The 19553-nt window shown below is 43.1% G+C and overlaps 1 protein-coding gene across 11 annotated transcripts in view; it reads right to left on the bottom strand.

Moving 5' to 3' along the window:
* OSBPL9 (oxysterol binding protein like 9) overlaps positions 1 to 19553 on the bottom strand; it is a 117825-nt gene that overhangs the window by 43882 nt on the left and 54390 nt on the right. For 8 of the 11 annotated variants that reach the window (XM_008167967.4, XM_008167966.4, XM_024104952.3 and 5 more), the window contains 2 exons: positions 9936 to 10031; positions 969 to 1016 (listed from right to left, as the gene is read on the bottom strand). The exons of 2 other annotated variants lie outside the window; for them this stretch is intronic. In XM_008167967.4, the coding sequence (XP_008166189.1) occupies positions 969 to 1016; positions 9936 to 10031 (144 nt within the window). Of the gene's footprint in view, positions 1 to 968; positions 1017 to 9935; positions 10032 to 10573; positions 10629 to 19553 lie in introns of all 11 variants that reach the window. One more of the 11 variants, XM_065555351.1, reaches the window with a different exon arrangement.

The following is a 19553-nucleotide window of genomic DNA, read 5'->3' as shown; positions in this document are numbered from 1 at the left end:
AAGCTAATTTTTTTGTTTCGTAACATTCTTTCCCTTCCGCCTCTCCCAAGAAAAAGTCTTTGATAAAACATTTGTCTTTCTTAAAAATAGCAATTTGAGACATTTTGACCTACTGCCATGCTCCCAAAAATGACACTGGACGGGAGCAAGTATATACATCAGCTTTTGAAATGAGCTACAGCCTGGCTGAAAGTTTCAAGTTTTGTACTCTCTGGATGACACATTGCATTCTGGAGCATACAGCCCCAAAGCATGTGAATATGTTATAGACTGCACATTTACACAACCCTCCCTGAACAAAAAATCCTTTTGTTGTGGGTTGGGTAGAAAGAGAAAGGAGAAAGAGAAATAAGTGGAAGACGACCAGAAAGGATATACTCAGAGTGATCAAATGTAAGACTGGCAAGTCAGACTAAGTCTTCTCTCAGCCTATGGAGAGCTCCAAATATGTGCAGGGCTGAGCTCCAAATATGTGCACTGCTTAAAAAAAAACAGTGTGCTCCTTATATGCTTTTCCACTATTCTTGTTCAACCTATGACTTTCAAACATTGATGAATAAACCAAAATTTGGTTATTTTATACTAAAATTTCTTCAAATACGTCAATGACAGTTGTGCCGGAGGAGATTTGGGAGTTTTAAAATTATGCTGTGTTGTCCACGTATCTAAAAAGGTATTAGAACCATTTCTTAAAAGAATGAAACTTTGTTTTAAAGCTTTAAAGGTGACATCCCAATGTTATAAAAATCTCATCCTATTATATAAAGTTATATTCCCCCAATTATTCACAATATGTAACTCCTGCAAAAAGTTCTAAACAAGACAGATCAAGAATTTATTTTATCAACTGCAGAGTAAAATCAGAATTAAAACATGATTCACAATTATATGAGATTAATGAAAACGGAAATAAAATCAAAAATGTCAAAAAGAAAGGCCTAAATAGCTATAAGATAAAGTGTACTTGCTTTTCTCTGTTCATCATCTATGCAGTGCTGAAGCTTCTCATCAAATAGCTAAAAGAAAACATATTTGTGAAAATACTGCAAGTGTGGTTTTTCATACGTCAAACAAGCTGAAACTACAAACAAAACACAGTTATTAACCTTCCATAACTGTTGTTCTTTGAGAGGTGGTGCTCATATTCATTCCAGTATAGGTGTGTGCATGCCATGCGCACCACCAGCGTAAAGTTTTCCTCAGTGGTATCTGTCAGGTCAGCTTTGGTGCCTCTGGAGTTGCACCCTCATAGTGCCAGCATATAAAATCCTACCATCCCGCTGCCCCCTCAGCTTCTTCTTGCTGGCTAACTCCTACAGAGGGGCCAGAGGGTGGGTTTTGAAATGGACACGAGCAACACATCTCAAAGAACAGCAGTTACAGAAGGAAAAAAAAAAAATTTTTTTTTCTTCGAGTGCTTGCTCATGTCCATTCCAATGTAGGTGACTCTCAAGCAGATGTAGGAGGAAGGTTCGGAGTTCAATGACAAGCAGACTGTAGAACCACTCTGCCAAATCTGGCCCGCTGAGTGACGGCATAATGAGTTGCAAAAGTGTGGACCAAAGACTACGTTGCCACTCTACAGCTACCCTGGATGGGAACTGTGACACTGCACTCCATATGTTTTATGGAAATATGCTTATGAGTGTAAATATGCTGCAAATGAAATATGCTTTATGCAAAAAGAACAGGAGTACTTGTGGCACCTTAGAGACTAACAAATTTATCCGAGCATAAGCTTTCGTGGGCAACAGCCCACTTCTTCGGATGCATAGAATGGAACATATATTGAGGAGATACACACACAGCATGAAAAGGTGGGAGTTATCTTACCAACTCTGAGAGGCCAATTAAGTAAGAGAAAAAAACTTCTGAAGTGATGATCAAGATAGCCCAGTACAGACAGTTTGATAAGAAGTGTGAGAATACTTACAAGGGGAGATAGATTCAATGTTTGTAATGGCTCAGCCATTCCCAGTCCCTATTCAAGCCTAAGTTGACTGTATCTAGTTTGCATATCAATTCCAGCTCAGCAGTTTCTCATTGGAGTCTGTTTTTGAAGCTTTTCTGTTGCAAAATTGCCACCCGCAGGTCTGTCATTGAATGGCCAGACAGGTTAAAGTGTTCTCCTACTGGTTTTAGAGTGTTATGATTCCTGATGTCAGATTTGTGTCCATTAATTCTTTTGCGTAGAGACTGTCCGGTTTGGCCAATGTACATGGCAGAGGGGCATTGCTGGCACATGATGGCATATATCACATTGGTAGATGTGCAGGTGAACGAGCCCCTGATGGTGTGGCTGATGTGATTAGGTCCTATGATGATGTCACTTGAATAGATATGTGGACAGAGTTGGCATCGGGCTTGGTTACAAGGATAGGTTCCTGGGTTAGTGGTTTTGTTCAGTGATGTGTGGTTGCTGGTGAGTATGTGCTTCAGGTTGGGAGGTTGTCTTTAAGCGAGGACAGGTCTGTCTCCCAAGATCTGTGAGTGAGGGATCAGCTTTCTGTTCTATTACTTGAAACCACATAAATCCTACTTTTTATGTTTAATAAAAATCACTTTTTTATTAATAAACCCAACGTATGTGATTAATACCTGCGGGGGCAAACAGCTGTGCATATCTATTAGTGTTATAGAGGGTGGACAATTTATTGAATTTACTCTGTATAAGCTTTATACAGAGTAAAACAGATTTATTTGGGGTTTGGATCCCATTGGGAAATGGGTGTTTGGGTGCTGGAGATAACTGAAAACAGCTCAGCACGTTACCCAAATCTGCAGCTTTGGGGGCGTGGACCAGACCCTGGGTCTGCGTTGCAGCAGGCTAGTGTCTCTGGCTCAACAAGACAGGGTTCTGGAAGTCCCAAGCTAACAAGGAAAATGGGTTCAGAGGTAATTTCAACATATCAGGTGAAAGTCCCAAGGGGATCTCTGTGACCGAACCCATCACAAGAACCTCTGTCACGAATGCGGCTGAATGAGAGTGCACCTGGATCTTGTTCTTGAAGAAGACTGTGTATGGGGGTTCTGAAATAAAGGCCCTAATATCCGAGATCCTCGGTGACTGGAGACATTGATGGCTGTGGTTTCAAGAGTGGGACACCTGCACATACAGTCTCTGGATCCAGCCACCATAGGAGGGTGGTGATCACTGAAGAGGGAAGTGTGACTACCATGTCCAAGCAGTCCCGGCCTGGTCAGTACACTGATGCTAGCCAGGCCTAAAGAGGTCCGAGTCGCAATCTTGCGTGTTTCACCATATCAGCACGTGAAGGAAGGCTCTTCAATGAACTCTATCCTTTGGACAGGGAAGAGCATTTATTTCTGCATGTTTATCAACAGGCCCTAATTTCTGGAAGGTTGACAGTATTAGCTGTATGTCTGCCTCCACATAGGCCATGGTCTGACCTATGATCAGCCAGGCATCAAGGTAAGTATATACAGTACCTGAATGCTTTGTTTCCTTAGTAAAGCCAAGACAACTGCCATGCACTTTGTGAAAACCTGAGGGGCTACTGATAGGCTGAATGGAAGCACAGCGAACTGGTAATGTACCTGGTTCACAACAATTTAGAGGAATCTTCTGTGGCCTTGGAAGACTGAAATAGGAGAGTGGCATACCAGTCTCCTGGATCCACAGAAGGGATGTCCACAGAAGGGATAATGGAAGCCAAGGAGACCATGCAGAACTTCAGCTTCTTCATGGAACTGCTGAGGTTTTGCAGGTCCAGGATGGGTTTGAGACTGCCGTTGGCCTTCAGGATTAGGAAATAACAGGAGTAAAATGCCCTGCCCTTAGCTCCGAAGGAACCTCCTCTACTGCTCCCACTTGCAGAAGCATTCGCACTTCCTGGATTAGAAGTTGCTCATGAGAAGGGTCCCTGATGAGGGACAGAGGGAGGAAGGGAGGGTGGAAGGGGGGGAGGGGAGAACCGAACTGTAGGGCGTATCTGAATCCTACTGTGTGTGGCACTCAGTGGTCTGAGATGATATGGGCCTATGCCCAATAATAGTGGAATAACCAATCCACAAAAAATTGGGAACGGTGGGATCCAGACACTGTCCTGGTACGCCATCCTCGGGTGTACCCTCAAAAGGCCTGCTTAGACCCAGACAATTGTCTGGCAGGGCCAGTCCCATGGGCTGACAAGGACTGGGCAGGAGGCCTCCTCTTATAGCTCCTACCCCGCTTCCTTATTGTAATCTGGCCTTGACTGAGGCTGGTAGAAACGGGGCAATGGCTGGGGTTTTACGTGCTTTCTCAACAGGGCTGGGATGTGTAGTCCTAGGGACTTAAGGTGGTCCTCAAATCCTTTAAGCTGTGGAGCTTAGAGTCTGTCTACTCCGAAAAGAAAAACATGCCCTCAAAAGGGAGGTCTTGGATAGTCTGCTGCACTTGGTATGGGAGGCCCAAGGCCTTCTCCTCATGACCACAGCCAAAGCCATGGTTGGAGCCCCCACCATGGAGTAGATCTTTCTGCCAAAGAGATCCAGCTCCTTGGCCTTGGGGGTAGGTCCTTGCTGTCCCTGCCTCTCTCGTTCGTTCACCGCGGACACCACCAGCGATCCTGGAGGAAGATGGATGTAAAAGTATTCAAACCCCTTCGGGGGAACAAAATACTTTTTCTCCACTCTCTTTCCAGTGAGTCTGCCTCAAGGCCTTAACAGATTCCAGAATGGCACCATTCAGAGGCAAAGCCACTCGCGATGGCCCAGAAAAGGCCAAGATGTCCACCAAGATTTCCTCCACCTGGATCTTCAGGTTTTGGACTACTCTCCTGAGGAGCACCTGGTGTGCACTGTAGTCGTCCTGAGCAGGCGCAAATGAAGTCCCCACTACCACCTCATCAGGAGAGGTGGAGGAGGAGGAGGAGGAGGATGTCAGCACAGGTATAGGGTCCTGTTCCTGTCCTTCAGCACCTGAAGAATCCTGCTGTACCGGGTCCCGAAGTTCGGTGCTGGGCTTGGTACCGGGTCCTGATATCTGTACCGAGGGAGGTGGTGGGGGAGTTCTAAATTCTGACACAACACAGTAAGATCTCCTCGACTGAGGCCTTGGACTGGATGGAAGGCCCAGGGATTCCGGAAAGGCCACTGCCCTGGCATCTTCCACTGTGCTGGCCAAGCCATTGGTGAGAACCCTTGGCCCATTATCAGCTGTCAGGTATCAGCGGTCGAACCAGTGTTACCTCCTGTGGGAGGTATAAGATTCTGCCTCAGAGTCGGATTGTGAGGAGTCTCTCCTTGGTGACCATGGAGGAGCAGTACCGGTTGGTGCTGGAGAGCGGTGCCGGGAGGGAGGCGACCAGTGCTGTGTCGTCATCACCAGTTTTCCCTTCAATGGCACCTGGGGCCTCAGTGTCATAGCTGCTCTCGTCTCTAGTGCCCATTCACGCCCGGTGGGGGATGGCAATACCAGGAGGGACAATAGCTACTTTGCTGCCTCGAACGCCTCTGGCATAGATGGAAGCGCCTGAAGCGGAGCGGTGGCGCGCTCAGGGGAAGAGGGGGAGATGAGCTGGAGCAGGGAGCAGTTCCTCTGCGCCCTCCGTTACTTGCCGCAGCCCTCCCCGGGGCCCCCCCGCTCCAGCTCACCTCCATTCCATCTCCTCCCACGAGCGCGCCACAGCTCTGCATCTCCCCCCTCCCTCCCAGGCTTGCTGCGCCAATCAGCTGTTTGGCGTGGCAAGCTTGGGAGGGAAGGGGGAGAAGCGGAGCTGAGCCGCGCGCTCCTGGGAGGAGGCAGTGGCGGCGCTGAGGTGAGCTGGGGCGGGGAGCGGTTCCTCTCCCCCCCCCACTTGCTGCGGCCCCCCCTTCCCCAGCTTACCTCCGCTCCACCTCCACCTCCTTCCACGAGCGCCGCAGCTCCGCTTCTCCTCCCTCCCAGGCTTGCCACGCCAATCAGCTGTTTGGCGCGACAAGTCTGGGAGGGAGGAGAAGCGGAGCTGCGGCGCGCTTGTTGGAGGAGGCAGAATGAAGGTGCGCTGGGGTGAAGGGGCTCCGGGGAGGGCCGCAGCAAGCAACGGGCGGGCGCAGAGGAACCGCTTGCAGTAACAGGAATTCGGATATAACGAGGTAAAGCAGCCCTATCCCCTGGAGCGCTGCTTTACCTCGTTATATCCGAATTCACGTTATATAGGACCACATTATATCGGGGTAGAGTTGTACAACCCGAGCAATATGACCCCCAACAACAACAACTAGTTCATATTTCTTTTAGAGTATTTGTGACACGGTGACATTGTCATTGACATTCCACGCTTCGCTGCAACACCCAGATTCAGTTACTGAGGGCTTGTCTACACTGGCACTTTACAGCGCTGTAACTTTCTCGCTCAGGAGTGTGAAAAAACATTCCCCTGAGCACTGCAAGTTTCAGCGCTGTAAAGTGCCAGTGTTGCCGCGACTACACAGCTACGTTAAAGCAGTGCCACGGCCAGCTCTTTAACGCTGTTAATGAAGACATAGCCTGAGGCTGTGTCTTTCGATTCCCATGCTGTTATTGTTCTGCAGTTGATTAAAAAGGTGGAGTTGATGAGATACATAGGGAGTTCCATTCAGCACTCTTTGGACAAAGAAGGCTGCTCTGGTGTAAGGTTTTATGGGAAGAGTGAGTTTCCATTTAAGAATAGAGGCATTGTTCAGAACACCTCCAGCAAACAGGCTTATCTGTTCTTTTATCTTATCTGAGACTGATAGATCGTTGGAGTAAGGACCCTGTTTAGCACTAGGCCTCTACAGAACCTAGCACAATGGAGTCCTCAATCCTGATCAAGCATTCTGAGTCCTATCCTGATATAGACTTAGTATTAATAATTGCTGGTGCTTGTGAAGCTGTCCCATTGCAAACCATTATATAATGATTTCAAACTTTCCACCGTTCAAAACAAGTCAGCTCCCATTTACTTTTATCTTTAATACAAAAGAAAAATGAAATACAGGATTAAGCTGAGAACAGGTAAAATCACTGGACAAACTTCATTGACAAGTTATTTTATTACCATCTTGGCTGAGACAAATACACTAAATTACATTTTGAAAGCAGGACACATTTAATAAGTAGGTGTTGTAAGCAATTGAAAATAGGTATCTGTGAAAGTAATTTTCCCTCTGTTGATATTCAACACTTCTTGTCAACTGTTAAGAATGGGCCACATCCACCCTAGTTGAATTGGCCCCGTTAGCACTGAGCCCCCACTTGGTAAGGCAACTCCCATCTTTTCATGTGCTGTATATTTATACCTGCTTACTGTATTTTCCACTCCATGCATCTGATGAAGTGGGTTATAGCCCACAAAATTGCCAAAATAAATTTCTTAGTCTTTAAGGTGCCACAAGGACTCCTCGTTGTTTTTACTGATAGAGACTAACACGGCTACCCCTCTGAAACCTGAGACCCATGGATATGCTACTTTTTTCTCCCCTAAAAGATACACTCTAGAAATTAATTTTGGAGATGTTTGATGGTCTGTGTTATATAGAAGGTCAAACTAAATCACAATGGTCCCTTCTGGCCTTAGAATCTAGGATGACATGCCAGACCAAAAAAAGGGATTTTGGCCATTAAACCTCCCAAATTTGATTTATGCGAAGGAGGAAAAAACCTCTGAGTTCTATTTCAAGACTCAATGACACTTCACAAATAGGATTCCACTTACAGACAGACAATTCTGCTTTAGTTTTTGAACTTTCCTGTTCATTAGTTGGGACATTTGCATGACCCCACAATTTTTGATCCTTAAGCATCGATCTGCTCCTACTAATTAAAGTGACGTAAAGGCAGCCAGTTTATATTGAGGAGTCCAACCTTTGACATTGGGAGCCATCCTATCATCTTATCAAAAGCCCAAGGGCTGCACCTAATTTGCATACAATCATAATTTGTCCAAATTAAATGTAAAAAAGTAGTTTGAATTTGTAACTCCCTTGAGAGAGGAGTTAAAATTATTTATTTAAATTCACCATCAATAAAAACTAGAGGTTGATCAGATTTGTTCTTGCCGTGCAGAGAGAGTGTTAAGAGGGACAAAGGGTGCATTTTATGTCTCCACTGATGTATGTTTGGCTCTCAGACTGCATGTTGTGTACCACTACCATACATTAAGTATCAGGGGGTAGCCGTGTTAGTCTGTATCTACAAAAACAACAAGGAGTCTGGTGGCACCTTAAAGACTAACTGTTAGTCTTTAAGGTGCCACCAGACTCCTTGTTGTTTTTGTACCATACATTAAAGATTCTCTCTCTCACACACACACACACACACACACTTTTTCCTTCCAAAAAAGACGACTGGAGAAGCAGGGGGGAGGGTCTGAAAAATTTTAGTGCTTTAGTTTTCTAAGTTACTTTCAGCTACCAAATTGAATAAGATATTGCAATGGAACAAGAAAACCTCAAATGCCATCTCCTCTCTAAAACTCAGCAAGTCACTTCTCCTATCCTTTCCTCTTCTCTGGTGCCATACTTCCCCTTCCTTGAATGCTGATACCTCATTCTGCAAAACCCCCATGCCTTAGTTTCTGCAAGTCTCTCCCTGTCCCTTATTTCTACTGTTCTTTTTCTCCACTATTTGTCAATCTTTTCTTCATGCAGTCTCAGGTGACCGCTGAAGAGCACAGTGAGGCATATCCTTTCCTCCAGAGAGGAGTGCTGCCTGGGATGGTTTCCTCACCGCTGCTGACACGAGAGCAAGGGACAAAGCTCAGCTGTATCCTAAATCATTAGGCCATGGGCCAAGCTCTTTATTCTGTATGTCTCTCTCACTCAACTCCATCTTAGTGCACGTACTCCTTTCCCATCGACAAGACCAAATTTGTGCTGATGCTCCCACACACAGTGCTTGCCCAATAATATCAGCAAGAGAAGCAGAACATAACTGTAGCAGTCTTAATCAGTTTTAATCTGCTGGGTCAGGGGAAAATGTTGTAGGCAGAAACTGCCAAAGGATAATCTTCTGCTGTTTTCAATAGTGTGGTGGGATATATGAGCTTGTCATTCCTCATCTCCCCCACCTAACTCCAAAACACATAAGCAGAGCAGAAAAGTATTCCATTTTAGCTGCTCCTACAGAGCAATTTACCCATGGTCAAATATCAGATTCACACAAATACAGCAGCAAAATTTCCTCAGCTATCAGCAATCCCAGTTAAGCACTATGTGCAGGAACAACAGCACAGGCGGGACTCCTCTTCAGGGAAAAAAAAATTAAATATCAAGGGCAGGATGATCATTTTAAGGATTCCACTACAAATTTAAACTCATTTATTTAAACCATCTCTGCCAATTCTCCAAAGTTAACTCACTGAATATAACAGAAAGCAGATTCTCAATATTTGACAGAAAACCCATTTTGAAAAGAAGGCATACATTTAAAGTTATTCTAATTTTCAAACTCAATTTTACTTGAGTGATCCATGATTCCAAGATCTCCATTCATCTCAACACAGAATTCTGTTCTCAAATTCAACATAGTTTTTAGTCTGAATTTTCATTGTTTTTTTTTTAAAAGAGAAGATTACAAAAAGTAAGTGTGTGTGTGTGTGTGTGTGTGTGTGTGTGTGTGTGTGTGTGTGTGTGTGTGTGTGTACACACACACACACACACACACTTACTTTTCTATGGTAGACCCAGAGAGCAAAGAGAAGAAAAGGATAAAACTTTGTCATTGGCAAACCCCAGAAATAAAAAATACTTGAGCGTTTGACAGGCTTCTCATATGGTCACATCTGCCTTAACTAATACATTCCATCTCTTCTGCTTTTACTGTGTCAAAGAAAGTCTTCTCTGACACTGGATTGTAGTTCTGAAATATGGGCGATTCCCCACCACAGCTGCCCATAGAACAGGGCCTAAGACAAGTTCCAGAGGAGACCCAAAGAGCACCTAACATTATCCACTATCTCTTTAGGTACACAAGTGTTAGTTCAACATACCTTCAATTGGTCTATCAAGATCTGCAAATAAGCATCAGCCTCTGTAAGTTTCTTATCAAAATCCTGAACACTGGGAACAAATCCTGAATCCACACCCTACATAAAAAAAATAAAAAAAAAAAGAGAAAAATCAAATCTATAATAGTGTTTTTGAGCCATTTACTTGACTAATTATATTTATTCATAACTGATTAGTAGTTAATAAAGGCTGGCTTATTTCTGTACATCATGTTGCATGTACTTAGATACATGCCAGAATATTTTAACCACAAGATGGTTTCCTGTTGTATTACAACTGGGCACAACATTGTGACATCCACAGATTGCCAGTAGTCTTCATTGGTGCATGTATAGTTACCATAAACCCATACTACTACATTTAATTAGGATTATTAAAATTAGTTATTTTTCATGTAGACATTTCAATTTCATTTGAAAGAAAAGTATAAAGGAAATAATTTTCTTGTTTCAGTGCCAAATGACTACTACCAAATACCATTACACTGACTATGCCAGTCAACCAGCGCAGCTGTTGGATCACTGCCCTTGTAACAGCTGAAGTATTTTCATCAACCAAAAGCCAGCTTGATTCATAGACAAGTGGCCAAAGAATGAACAAACATGAATACTGAACTAACCTCTCACTATTAGAAAGGGTCCCTCCTGTAAAGGATTTGAACTTCAGTAGGGCAGCTGGGAAATTTAAATAGATGGAAGTCCAGTTATTAGTTCCTTCAGAATGTGTAGTAATTTGTATAACTATTACAGTATATAAAAGTTCTAATCTCAATACATACACGTAAAGATTTTTATTTTTCTGACTTGTGCTTTTAAGTTCTCCGCTATAAAGCTGAATTAACATAGGGTTTGTATTTAATATTTTTCCTTCTTAAACTGAAACTGTCTGTGTTAAAATAACTGTGTTCCAGACTGGAACACCACATCTTTAATAGGAAAGGAAAATGGATTTGTGAAGTTGAGTACTCCTTTTTGTGCACATGGCAGGTTTATACAGCATGGGTTTCTTTTTTTTTAAGTAGCGGATGAGGCTGAAGGGTGTTATTCCTGACCATACCCAATGTAGAAAATTAAGCCTCTCCCAAACTATTATTTATAGAGTATCATCAATGCAAGTGACAGTTTATAGATCAATAAGAAAGCATTCATGACCTGTGACACGTGACAAAATGAGATAGGGAAGGGGCAGAAGGACAGACAAGTGTTACAACAGTAACATAATCTGCAAGTTTTGAATTCTAATGAATAGGGTCCTACCAAATTCACGGCCATGAATAATGCATCATGGACTGTGAAATCTGGTCTCCCCCATGAAATCTGTTTTTTTGTGTACTTTTACCCTGTACTATACAGATTTCACAGGGGAGATCAGCGTTTTTCAACCTGGGGGTCCTGACCCAAAAGGAAGTTGTGGGAGGGTCGCAAGGTTATTTTAGGAGGGTTGTGGTATTGCCACCCTTACTTCTGTGCTGCATTCAGAACTGGGTGGCCAGAGAGTGGCAGCTGCTGGCCAGGTGACCAGCTCTGAAGGCAGTACCCTGCCAGCAGCAGTGCAGAAGTAAGGGTGGCGATACCATACATTTCAGCTGTCTTCAGAGCTGGGTGACTGGAGAGTGGCGGCTGCTGGCCTAGGGCCCAGCTTTGAAGACAGCAATGCAGAAGTCAGGGTGGTAATATCATAATATGCCATCCTTACTTCTGCACTGCTGCTGGCAGTGGTGCTGCTGCCTTCAGAGCTGGGCTCCTGGCCAGCAGCTGCCACTCTCTGGCCACCCAGTTCTGAAGGCAGCACCGCCACCAGCAGCAGCAGCACAGAAGCAAGAATGGCAATACTGCAACCCCCCTACAATAACCTTGTGACCCTCCCCCAACAGTCCCCTTTTGAGTCAAGACCCCTACAGTTACACCACCATGAAATTTCAGATTTAAATATCTGAAATCATGAAATTTACGATTTTTAAAATCCTATGACCATGAAATTGACCAAAATGGACGATGAATTTGGTAGGGCACTACTAATGGGTATATAGTGTAATATAAATAAAGGTTACTCACCTGTAACCAGAGAGGGGCGTTGGTTGGTTGGTTGGTTTTTAGTTGATCTCTTCACATTCAGACTCTTGGGAATGCTTCAACAGCACAGCATGGAACATTGGTACATTCCCAAGGGTCTGAATTTACCAAGGCCACTCAAAAAAAGCATTTATAGTATATTTTTGGATTTTATGTCCAAAGCTAAATTCTACATTTTTATGTAATTCTCTCCCACATTGTTAGTTTTGTCAACACAGGCTGGTTCCTTTTTTTTGCAGAAGATTGGTCTAGCATATAAAAAACTTTGTTGGTGTCCTCAGAGAGGATGGGGATACTATTATATGCAATGTAAAAATGACTCATTTATATTAGAATCTGCAAAACTGATTATATGTTATGGTGCATGAACAGACTTTTTCATGCTAATACAAAAAATTAAAATACTGATTTTACAAGAGATCATTTTTTATCTGCCTGCCAAGTCTTGAACTGAGCTACAAAATGAGGCCCTGATCCTGCACACTGTTCCCACAAGGATCTACCCAAATGGTACAGCTTGTAAGATGAGTGCATTCACCAGCCAGATAATCCATACTGGCCAAGTTCAAACACCAGCATTTTGAAGCAAGGGCTAAAAAATGGGGGAAATACTTACTGATCATTGATCCAATAAAAAAACCCAAATCCTCATAACACCCTGATGTAACAACAAGGTATACAGAGGATCTCAACTAAGTAAACCAAGTAATTCTTGGTGAGGGATTTACTTGTGATAGTGATCTGATATACAGCTACAATTACATAAAAATCAGTATAGTAAAAACTTTGTAATCCGGCATGCTGGGGGAATAGGGGGAGTCGGTTAGTCAAAAATTCTGGTTAACTATGAGTTATACTTACCAATGGAGGGAGGGAAATTGGGTGCAGGAGGGAGCTCAGGGCTGGGGCTTGGGGCACGGGAGGAGTTTCAGGATGCTGGATCTGGGCAGCGCTCACCTTAGGAGTCTACATGCAAGCGGTGATATGTCCCTGCTGCGCCTGGGCGGAGGCGCGGCCAGTCCGCTCTGCGCACTGCCTCCACACACACAGGCGCCGCACCCGCAGCTCCCATTGGCCACAGTCCCTGGCCAATGGGAGCTGTGGAACCAGCATTTGGGGCAGGGTGGGGGCAGCGCACGGAGCCCCCATGGCTGTTTCTCCATCTAGGAGCAGCAGGGACATGTCGCCAAGTTTAGTGCCGCCCGGATCTGGCACCGGGAAATGCCGGTTTCTAGAGCTTTCCAATTGGTAAAGTGCCAGATAACACAGCTTTTACAGTATTGTGCTCCATGGCTAAAGGAAGAGAACACTGTCTAGCAGACAGTGACACCATAGCTGCTACAAATGGTCTAGCACTCTCAGATACAAACTTTATATATCTAACCTACTTGAACTACAGAAGACTTCTGGTGAAGATGCTGTATCATTAACATCACAACACAGAATACTGTGCAAACACAGTCTTTATATTGCATAAAATTGCTAATTTTTACTGCAGTAACAAACCAAAATATTAATATGTGAATGGCATGGTATTTATAGTGGTGATTTTAGGATAAAAGGCCATTTCCAAGTTCCAGGCTCTTAGTGCTTAAAAAAAAATCCGATTTATATATGTTTTATTTTTGTATGTTATGTAATATTTCTTAAAATGTTTAAATATACACTAAAATTCACAAAAATAATTTTATAAGAAAACCAACTCACCAGCAGCAGGGGAAAAATAATAAAACCAAGTATAGAATCTAGCTGGCAAAGAGAAAGGGTTTTATTTCTAAGCATAATAAGGAGTTGGTTTGGAGAGACAAACAGATGCATACACAGCTGCAGTATTCCACTAACCTGCTTTTGGTTTGTCTATTCAAGGGCAATTAAGATGCAGTCTGATAATCTGGCAAACAAACCTACTGCTTTGTTCATGAAATACGGTAAATTTAGATGGGATTGTTTTAAAGGAAGAGCGAAAGATGTTTAGAAAGTTATAAAGTCAAGGTCAGTAATTTGCACAGCAAGATTATTATACAAGATACTAAAATTACAATTCAATGGTTCAGATTTGGTTGTTGACAGGCCATGTTTGCAGTACACAGTACACAAACAAGACAGACTTGAGTGACAGGATTATTTTAATGCTTCTTGATTTGTCTACCAGAGGATAAACTGGGGAGAGGAAAGTCTCTCCCTCTCTCTGTGTGTAAATAAGGCTTCAAAAGAAATAAGTAAATGAAAATCAATGGAATGTTTCAAAAAAGTTCAGTACAATTACCAGAGTTGCAAGATACTATATAAAAAGATTTTTTGTCACCTGAATTTACAACCATTATCAATGTGATTTTTTAAGATGCTGGCTTTGTTTCTCCATTTACATACATTTTCAGATTATGAAGTCTTTTAATAAAAAAGGAGCACAAGATATTTTAGATCTTTAGAAATATGCTGATTCAGATTTTCAGTTAAAACCCTTATATCAGTTGAGCAAGATGTTAAAATAAGTGTATACGTTCCCCATCCCCCAAATAACCAGTACTGATTACATTGTAATTTAAATTCAGTTTAAGGAAGCAACATACAGTATTTGCCAGATATAGAAAGGGAGATGGCGGAAATGATAGGACTGCAATATATAAATTAGTTTTAAAGAAGTGGAAATCTTCCATTAAAAAAATATTATTCCTCATAAACTTTCAGTTATGTTTCCTAACATTCACAGGGTGAACTGAAATAAATTAAATTTTTCTAATATTCATTGTACTGATACTCTGTGTAGTCCTTTTCCATATATCAACATACACACAAGTTTCTAGTAATATGCTTGAAAAAGAAGAAACCTAGAACTTTTATATATCACACATGGGGTCCTTTTCCTTAATTCTCTAGTAACTTTTGATCTCCATTACGCCTGCCCCAAAACACAAGATTTGGTGTCTGGAAGTTGATGCTAGACAAATTCAAATTGGAAACCTGGTGCAAATTTAAAGTAATGGTAATTAGCCATTGGAATAATTTACCAAGTGCTGTGGTGGATTCTCCATCACTGGAAATTTTTAAATTAAGGTTGGATTTCTTTCTAAAAGATATGCGCTAGTTCAACGGTTCTCAAACTGTGGGTCACAACCCCATTTTAAAGGGGTCGCTAGGACTGGCGTTAGATTTACTGGGGTTCAGGGCTGGAGCCCCATCGCCCGGGGCTGAAGCCAAAGCCCAAGGGCTTCAGCCCTGGATGGCAGGGCTCAGGTTACAGATCCCCCACCTGGGGCTGAAGCTCTTTGGCTTTGCCTCCCCCCCACCCCCCACCCCCCCACACACACACTCAATGTGGCGAGGCCTGGACGGGCTCAGACTTCTATATGACCCTCCTGGGGTTGTATAGTAATTTTTGTTGTCAGAAGGGGGTCTTGGTGTAATGAAGTTTGAGAACCCCTGCACTAGAAATTAATTCAGGAAAGTCCTATGGCCTGTGTTATGAAGAGTGTGCAGAGTAGATGATCACCCTCTTCCCTTCTGGCCATACAACCTATGAATCTATGAAAAAGAATTGACCATGTGATGTACCTAAAAACAGACTCCAAGAGATGTAAAAAATGTAACATGACTTTTTGCCTTTTAAAACTATACTTGAAGTTATTTGGGAAAGTAGAAAAATTACTTAAAATTACACAAATAGACAGACCTGCTTAGACATTCAGCAGCAGGGTAGCCTCCTCCGCAGCTGGGGATGACGACTACTTCTCGCGGTCCTGATCAGGTGTCTTCTGCTCTGCCCTGCCCTGCCAGAACTGGAACCTTCTTCACAACTAATGCCTGCAGGGACTGGGTGTTACCCGCCCCACTCACTCATCAGCCAGGAGTGTGGGAGCCATCAGAAACTGTTCAGCAGAGGCGTGGCTTCCCCCACAACCTGGGGCTCATCCTCCTCCATGAAGCCTTGGCTGGGGCTCTGCTCTGCCAGGCCAGAATGATCCAGCCTCCCCCATACCTTGTGCTTCCAGGCACTGGGTGTCACTGGCCCAGCAGCCATACAGGGAGCCATCTACAGGTCCGCTGTCACAGCCCTGCTCCCTCACTCCCATGATAGCAGGGCTGCAGAGAGCTCCCCGTGCTGCTGGTGACACCCAATCCCTGCAGGTGCATTGCAACTGTGAACGGATTCCCCCCCCCCCCCCATGGTGTAGCATGAAATTATGAATGTATGAAATTAAAGAATTAGACTTAGCTTAGGTTTTGTTAACAAAATGTGTGTGTGTGTTGTAAAGAAAGGCCCTGACTAGAAAGTAAAAGAACACCTTGAAAATAATAAATTATAAGGCCAGAAGGAATGAAGTAGAGAGGATGTCTGGTTTAAAGAACTAATGCAGTAAGAGAAGCTTTTAAAAAGAAGACTTCTGACCACCAAGGGTGACTGCAGATTGTTATAAATAAGAGAGAATCTGCCTTAAAATGAACCAACATGGCCCTTCCCGACCCTCACACCAGTGTTAAAAGTCCATATGAATCCATGTGCAATAGAAAACTGTTGGACAGAAAGAAGAAGGGGAGCAAAGGCCTTGGGAAGAAAGGAGATTGGAAATAAGGGTGAATTGTCTCAAACTGTTTTTTAGCTGAAGTCAGTACTTGGCAATGACATCACTTGTTTGTTCAAAGGTATAAAAAAGTAAACTCTTACAAGGGTTCTCAAACTTCATCGCACCATGACCCCCTTCTGTCAACAAAAAATACTACAGGACCCCAGGAGGGGGGACCGAAGCCTGAGCCCGCCCCAAAGCCTGCCACCTGGGAGGCGGGGGGGGGAGGGAGAGGAGGAGTGTCAAGCCAAAGCCCCACTGCCCCAGGCCGGGGGCCAAAGCCGAAGCCCAAGGGCTTCAGCCCCAGGCAACCCTAGCCCCGCTGCCCAGGGCTGAAGCCCTTGGGCTTGGTCTTTGGCCCTGGGCCCCAGCAAGTCTAAACCAGCCCTGGCAATCCCATTAAAATGGGGTCCCGACCCACAGTCTGAGAACCGCGGTCTTAAAGGGTTCATTGCCAATACCTGCCTTACCACACTGAAGCCAACCAACATGGGTCTAAGCACCCCTAAGTTTAGACCATTTGTAAGTACCTCAATCAAATGCTTATAAATGTTTTGTTACTGTTTGGATGTAGTAAATTACTCATTATTTTAGGCATGTTTAAAACAATTGTATAAGGCCTTTGAATTTAATAAAGGAATTTACGGTGAACTTCATGTTTGGAGGTTTCCCATATTAATAATTTCAAATATTATTAATAATTCTAAACATGTGCATTTCAGGTGTGTCATCTGGAATCAACATTTACCAACCATTACAGATTAAAATTAAATCCTGCCAAGCCCCTCTATTATAGGGATATGGAAACATGCATTCTGGGTATATATTTGTGGGATGGAACGAACGCTGAAGGGCATACGAGTTTTTAGTACCACTTTCTCAAACATTGTTTAAACTATCACAGAAATATTCCAACAAGATGTTGGAAAGGAATTTCACAAGAACGTAATACAGTATAACTTCAGAGTTATGAACACCTCGGGAATGGAGGTTGTTCGCAACTCTGAACAAAACATTATGGCTCTTCTTTCAAAAGTTTACAATCAAACATTGACTTAATACAGCTTTGAAACTTTCCTATGCCGAAGAAAAATGCTGCTTTCCCTTTTTATTTTTAAGTAATTTACATTTATCACAGTACTGTACTGTATTTGGTTTGGTTTTGGTTTTTTTACTCTGCTGTTGCCTGACTGCATACTTCCAGTTCCAAATGAGATGTGTGGTTGACTGGTCAGTTCACAACTCCGGTGTTTGTAACTCTAAGGTTCTATTGTACATATGATTTTAAACTATTTTGTTTAAAGTTAGTTGTGCACTAGAAAATTAAAAGTTAATGGAAAAGAAAGCTTGGGGGGGAGACAGCATGGGAATAAAATGGAAAGTTATTTTAAAATAAGTATAAACACCATCTTTACAAAGAAAAACTGTAGCTTTGAAGGTGTTTATTTTTTCTACTTCAAACAAAAGGCAGAGCTGTAACAATATTAGAAAAAAAGTCAACTCTGCCACATTTCAGGAAAGATGTGGACAAACTGGAGAAAGCCCAGAGGAGAACAAAAATGATTAAAGGTCTAGAAAATATGATCTATGAGGAAAGATTGAAAAAATTGGGTTAGTTTAGTTTGCAGAAGAGAAGACTGAGGGGGGACGTAACAGTTTTTAAGTACATAAAAGGTTATTACAAGGAGGGAGAAAAATTGTTCTTGTTAACCTCTGAGGATAGGACGAAAAGCAATGGGCTTAAAATGTAGCAAGGGAGGTTTAGGCTGGACATTAGGAAAAACTTCCTAACTGCAAGTGTAGTTAAGCACTGGGATAAATTGACTAGGGAGGTTATGGAATCTCCATCAAGTTTTTAAGAGCAGGTTAGACAATCACCTGTCAGGGATGGTCTATATATAATACTTAGTCCTGCCTTGAGTGCAGGGGACTGGACTAGAAGACCTCTCGAGGTCCCTTCCAGTCCTACGATTAAGGAAACTATATACTTTTTTTCCCCCCAAAACTTCTCTACATTGGGGGGGGGGGGTGGAAGAGAGAGATGAATCCAGCTTTGCAACCTGAGCTAGCTCTGCTCAAAGAGTCCTCAAACAAGGGTGGATTGGGATAGCAAAGGAGGAGAAGTGGTTGTCTACACTAAGGGTTAGATCAGCTTAACTACACTTCTCAGGGATGTGGATTTTAGCACTCCTGAGCGACAGTTAAGCCAACTTAATTTTCTAATGTAGAACAGGCCATAGTTGTATCTGTACTGAATGGTGAAAGAACTAATTGGAGCAGCTTGGCAGAACTTGATTGTGATATGAGGCGATCTGGAGGGGCTGTGTCCCCGAGTCCCTCTCCCTGACCCCTATGTGTGTGTGATCAAAGGAAAGAGGTACGTGTGCGTGCTCTGAGATATCCAGTATCTCTCAATTCAGTGCTGTCTTGTGCAATGTTCCCTCTAATTTTTTCCATCCATGCACGGAATAAATATTGTTATGTGCAGCACCAATATCGAGGTAATATGCGGATGTGCACTCCATACTTTCATGGCAGCCCTTATCCCACTAAGAGCTCACAACGTCCTACTGCTACAACCTAGCTGGGTCTTAGGGAAGATCTGTCTTCAGGTGACATCTGCAGTACCTATCTATTCATTCCTACAGCCTCCTTCCATAAGGATCAGTACATGCTTCACAAACGAGACATATAAATACACCACTGAAATGCAGCCACCTCTGGGGAGGAAAGTCAGGCCAACAGCACAGAGAGTAGTTTGGAAAGAGAAGGGGAATTTTGGACAGGAAGAATCTTCTCTTATGCAAAATGCTTTAGATATTTCATGTTCAGACAGGACTTCATCTGTAAAGGTCTCATCTGACTGTAAAATATAATACCATCATATTAGAAATCAAAGTAAATGTTTCTTTTAAAATCAGGACACTAAGGCTCAACATTTTTAAAAATACTCAAAATTCCCCTT

The sequence above is a fragment of the Chrysemys picta genome, chromosome 8 (genome assembly GCF_011386835.1).
Source record: "Chrysemys picta bellii isolate R12L10 chromosome 8, ASM1138683v2, whole genome shotgun sequence".
NCBI classification, from domain to species: domain Eukaryota; kingdom Metazoa; phylum Chordata; order Testudines; family Emydidae; genus Chrysemys; species Chrysemys picta.
Note: the sequence above shows the minus strand (reverse complement) of the source record. Positions and strands in the feature narration are given on the sequence as shown.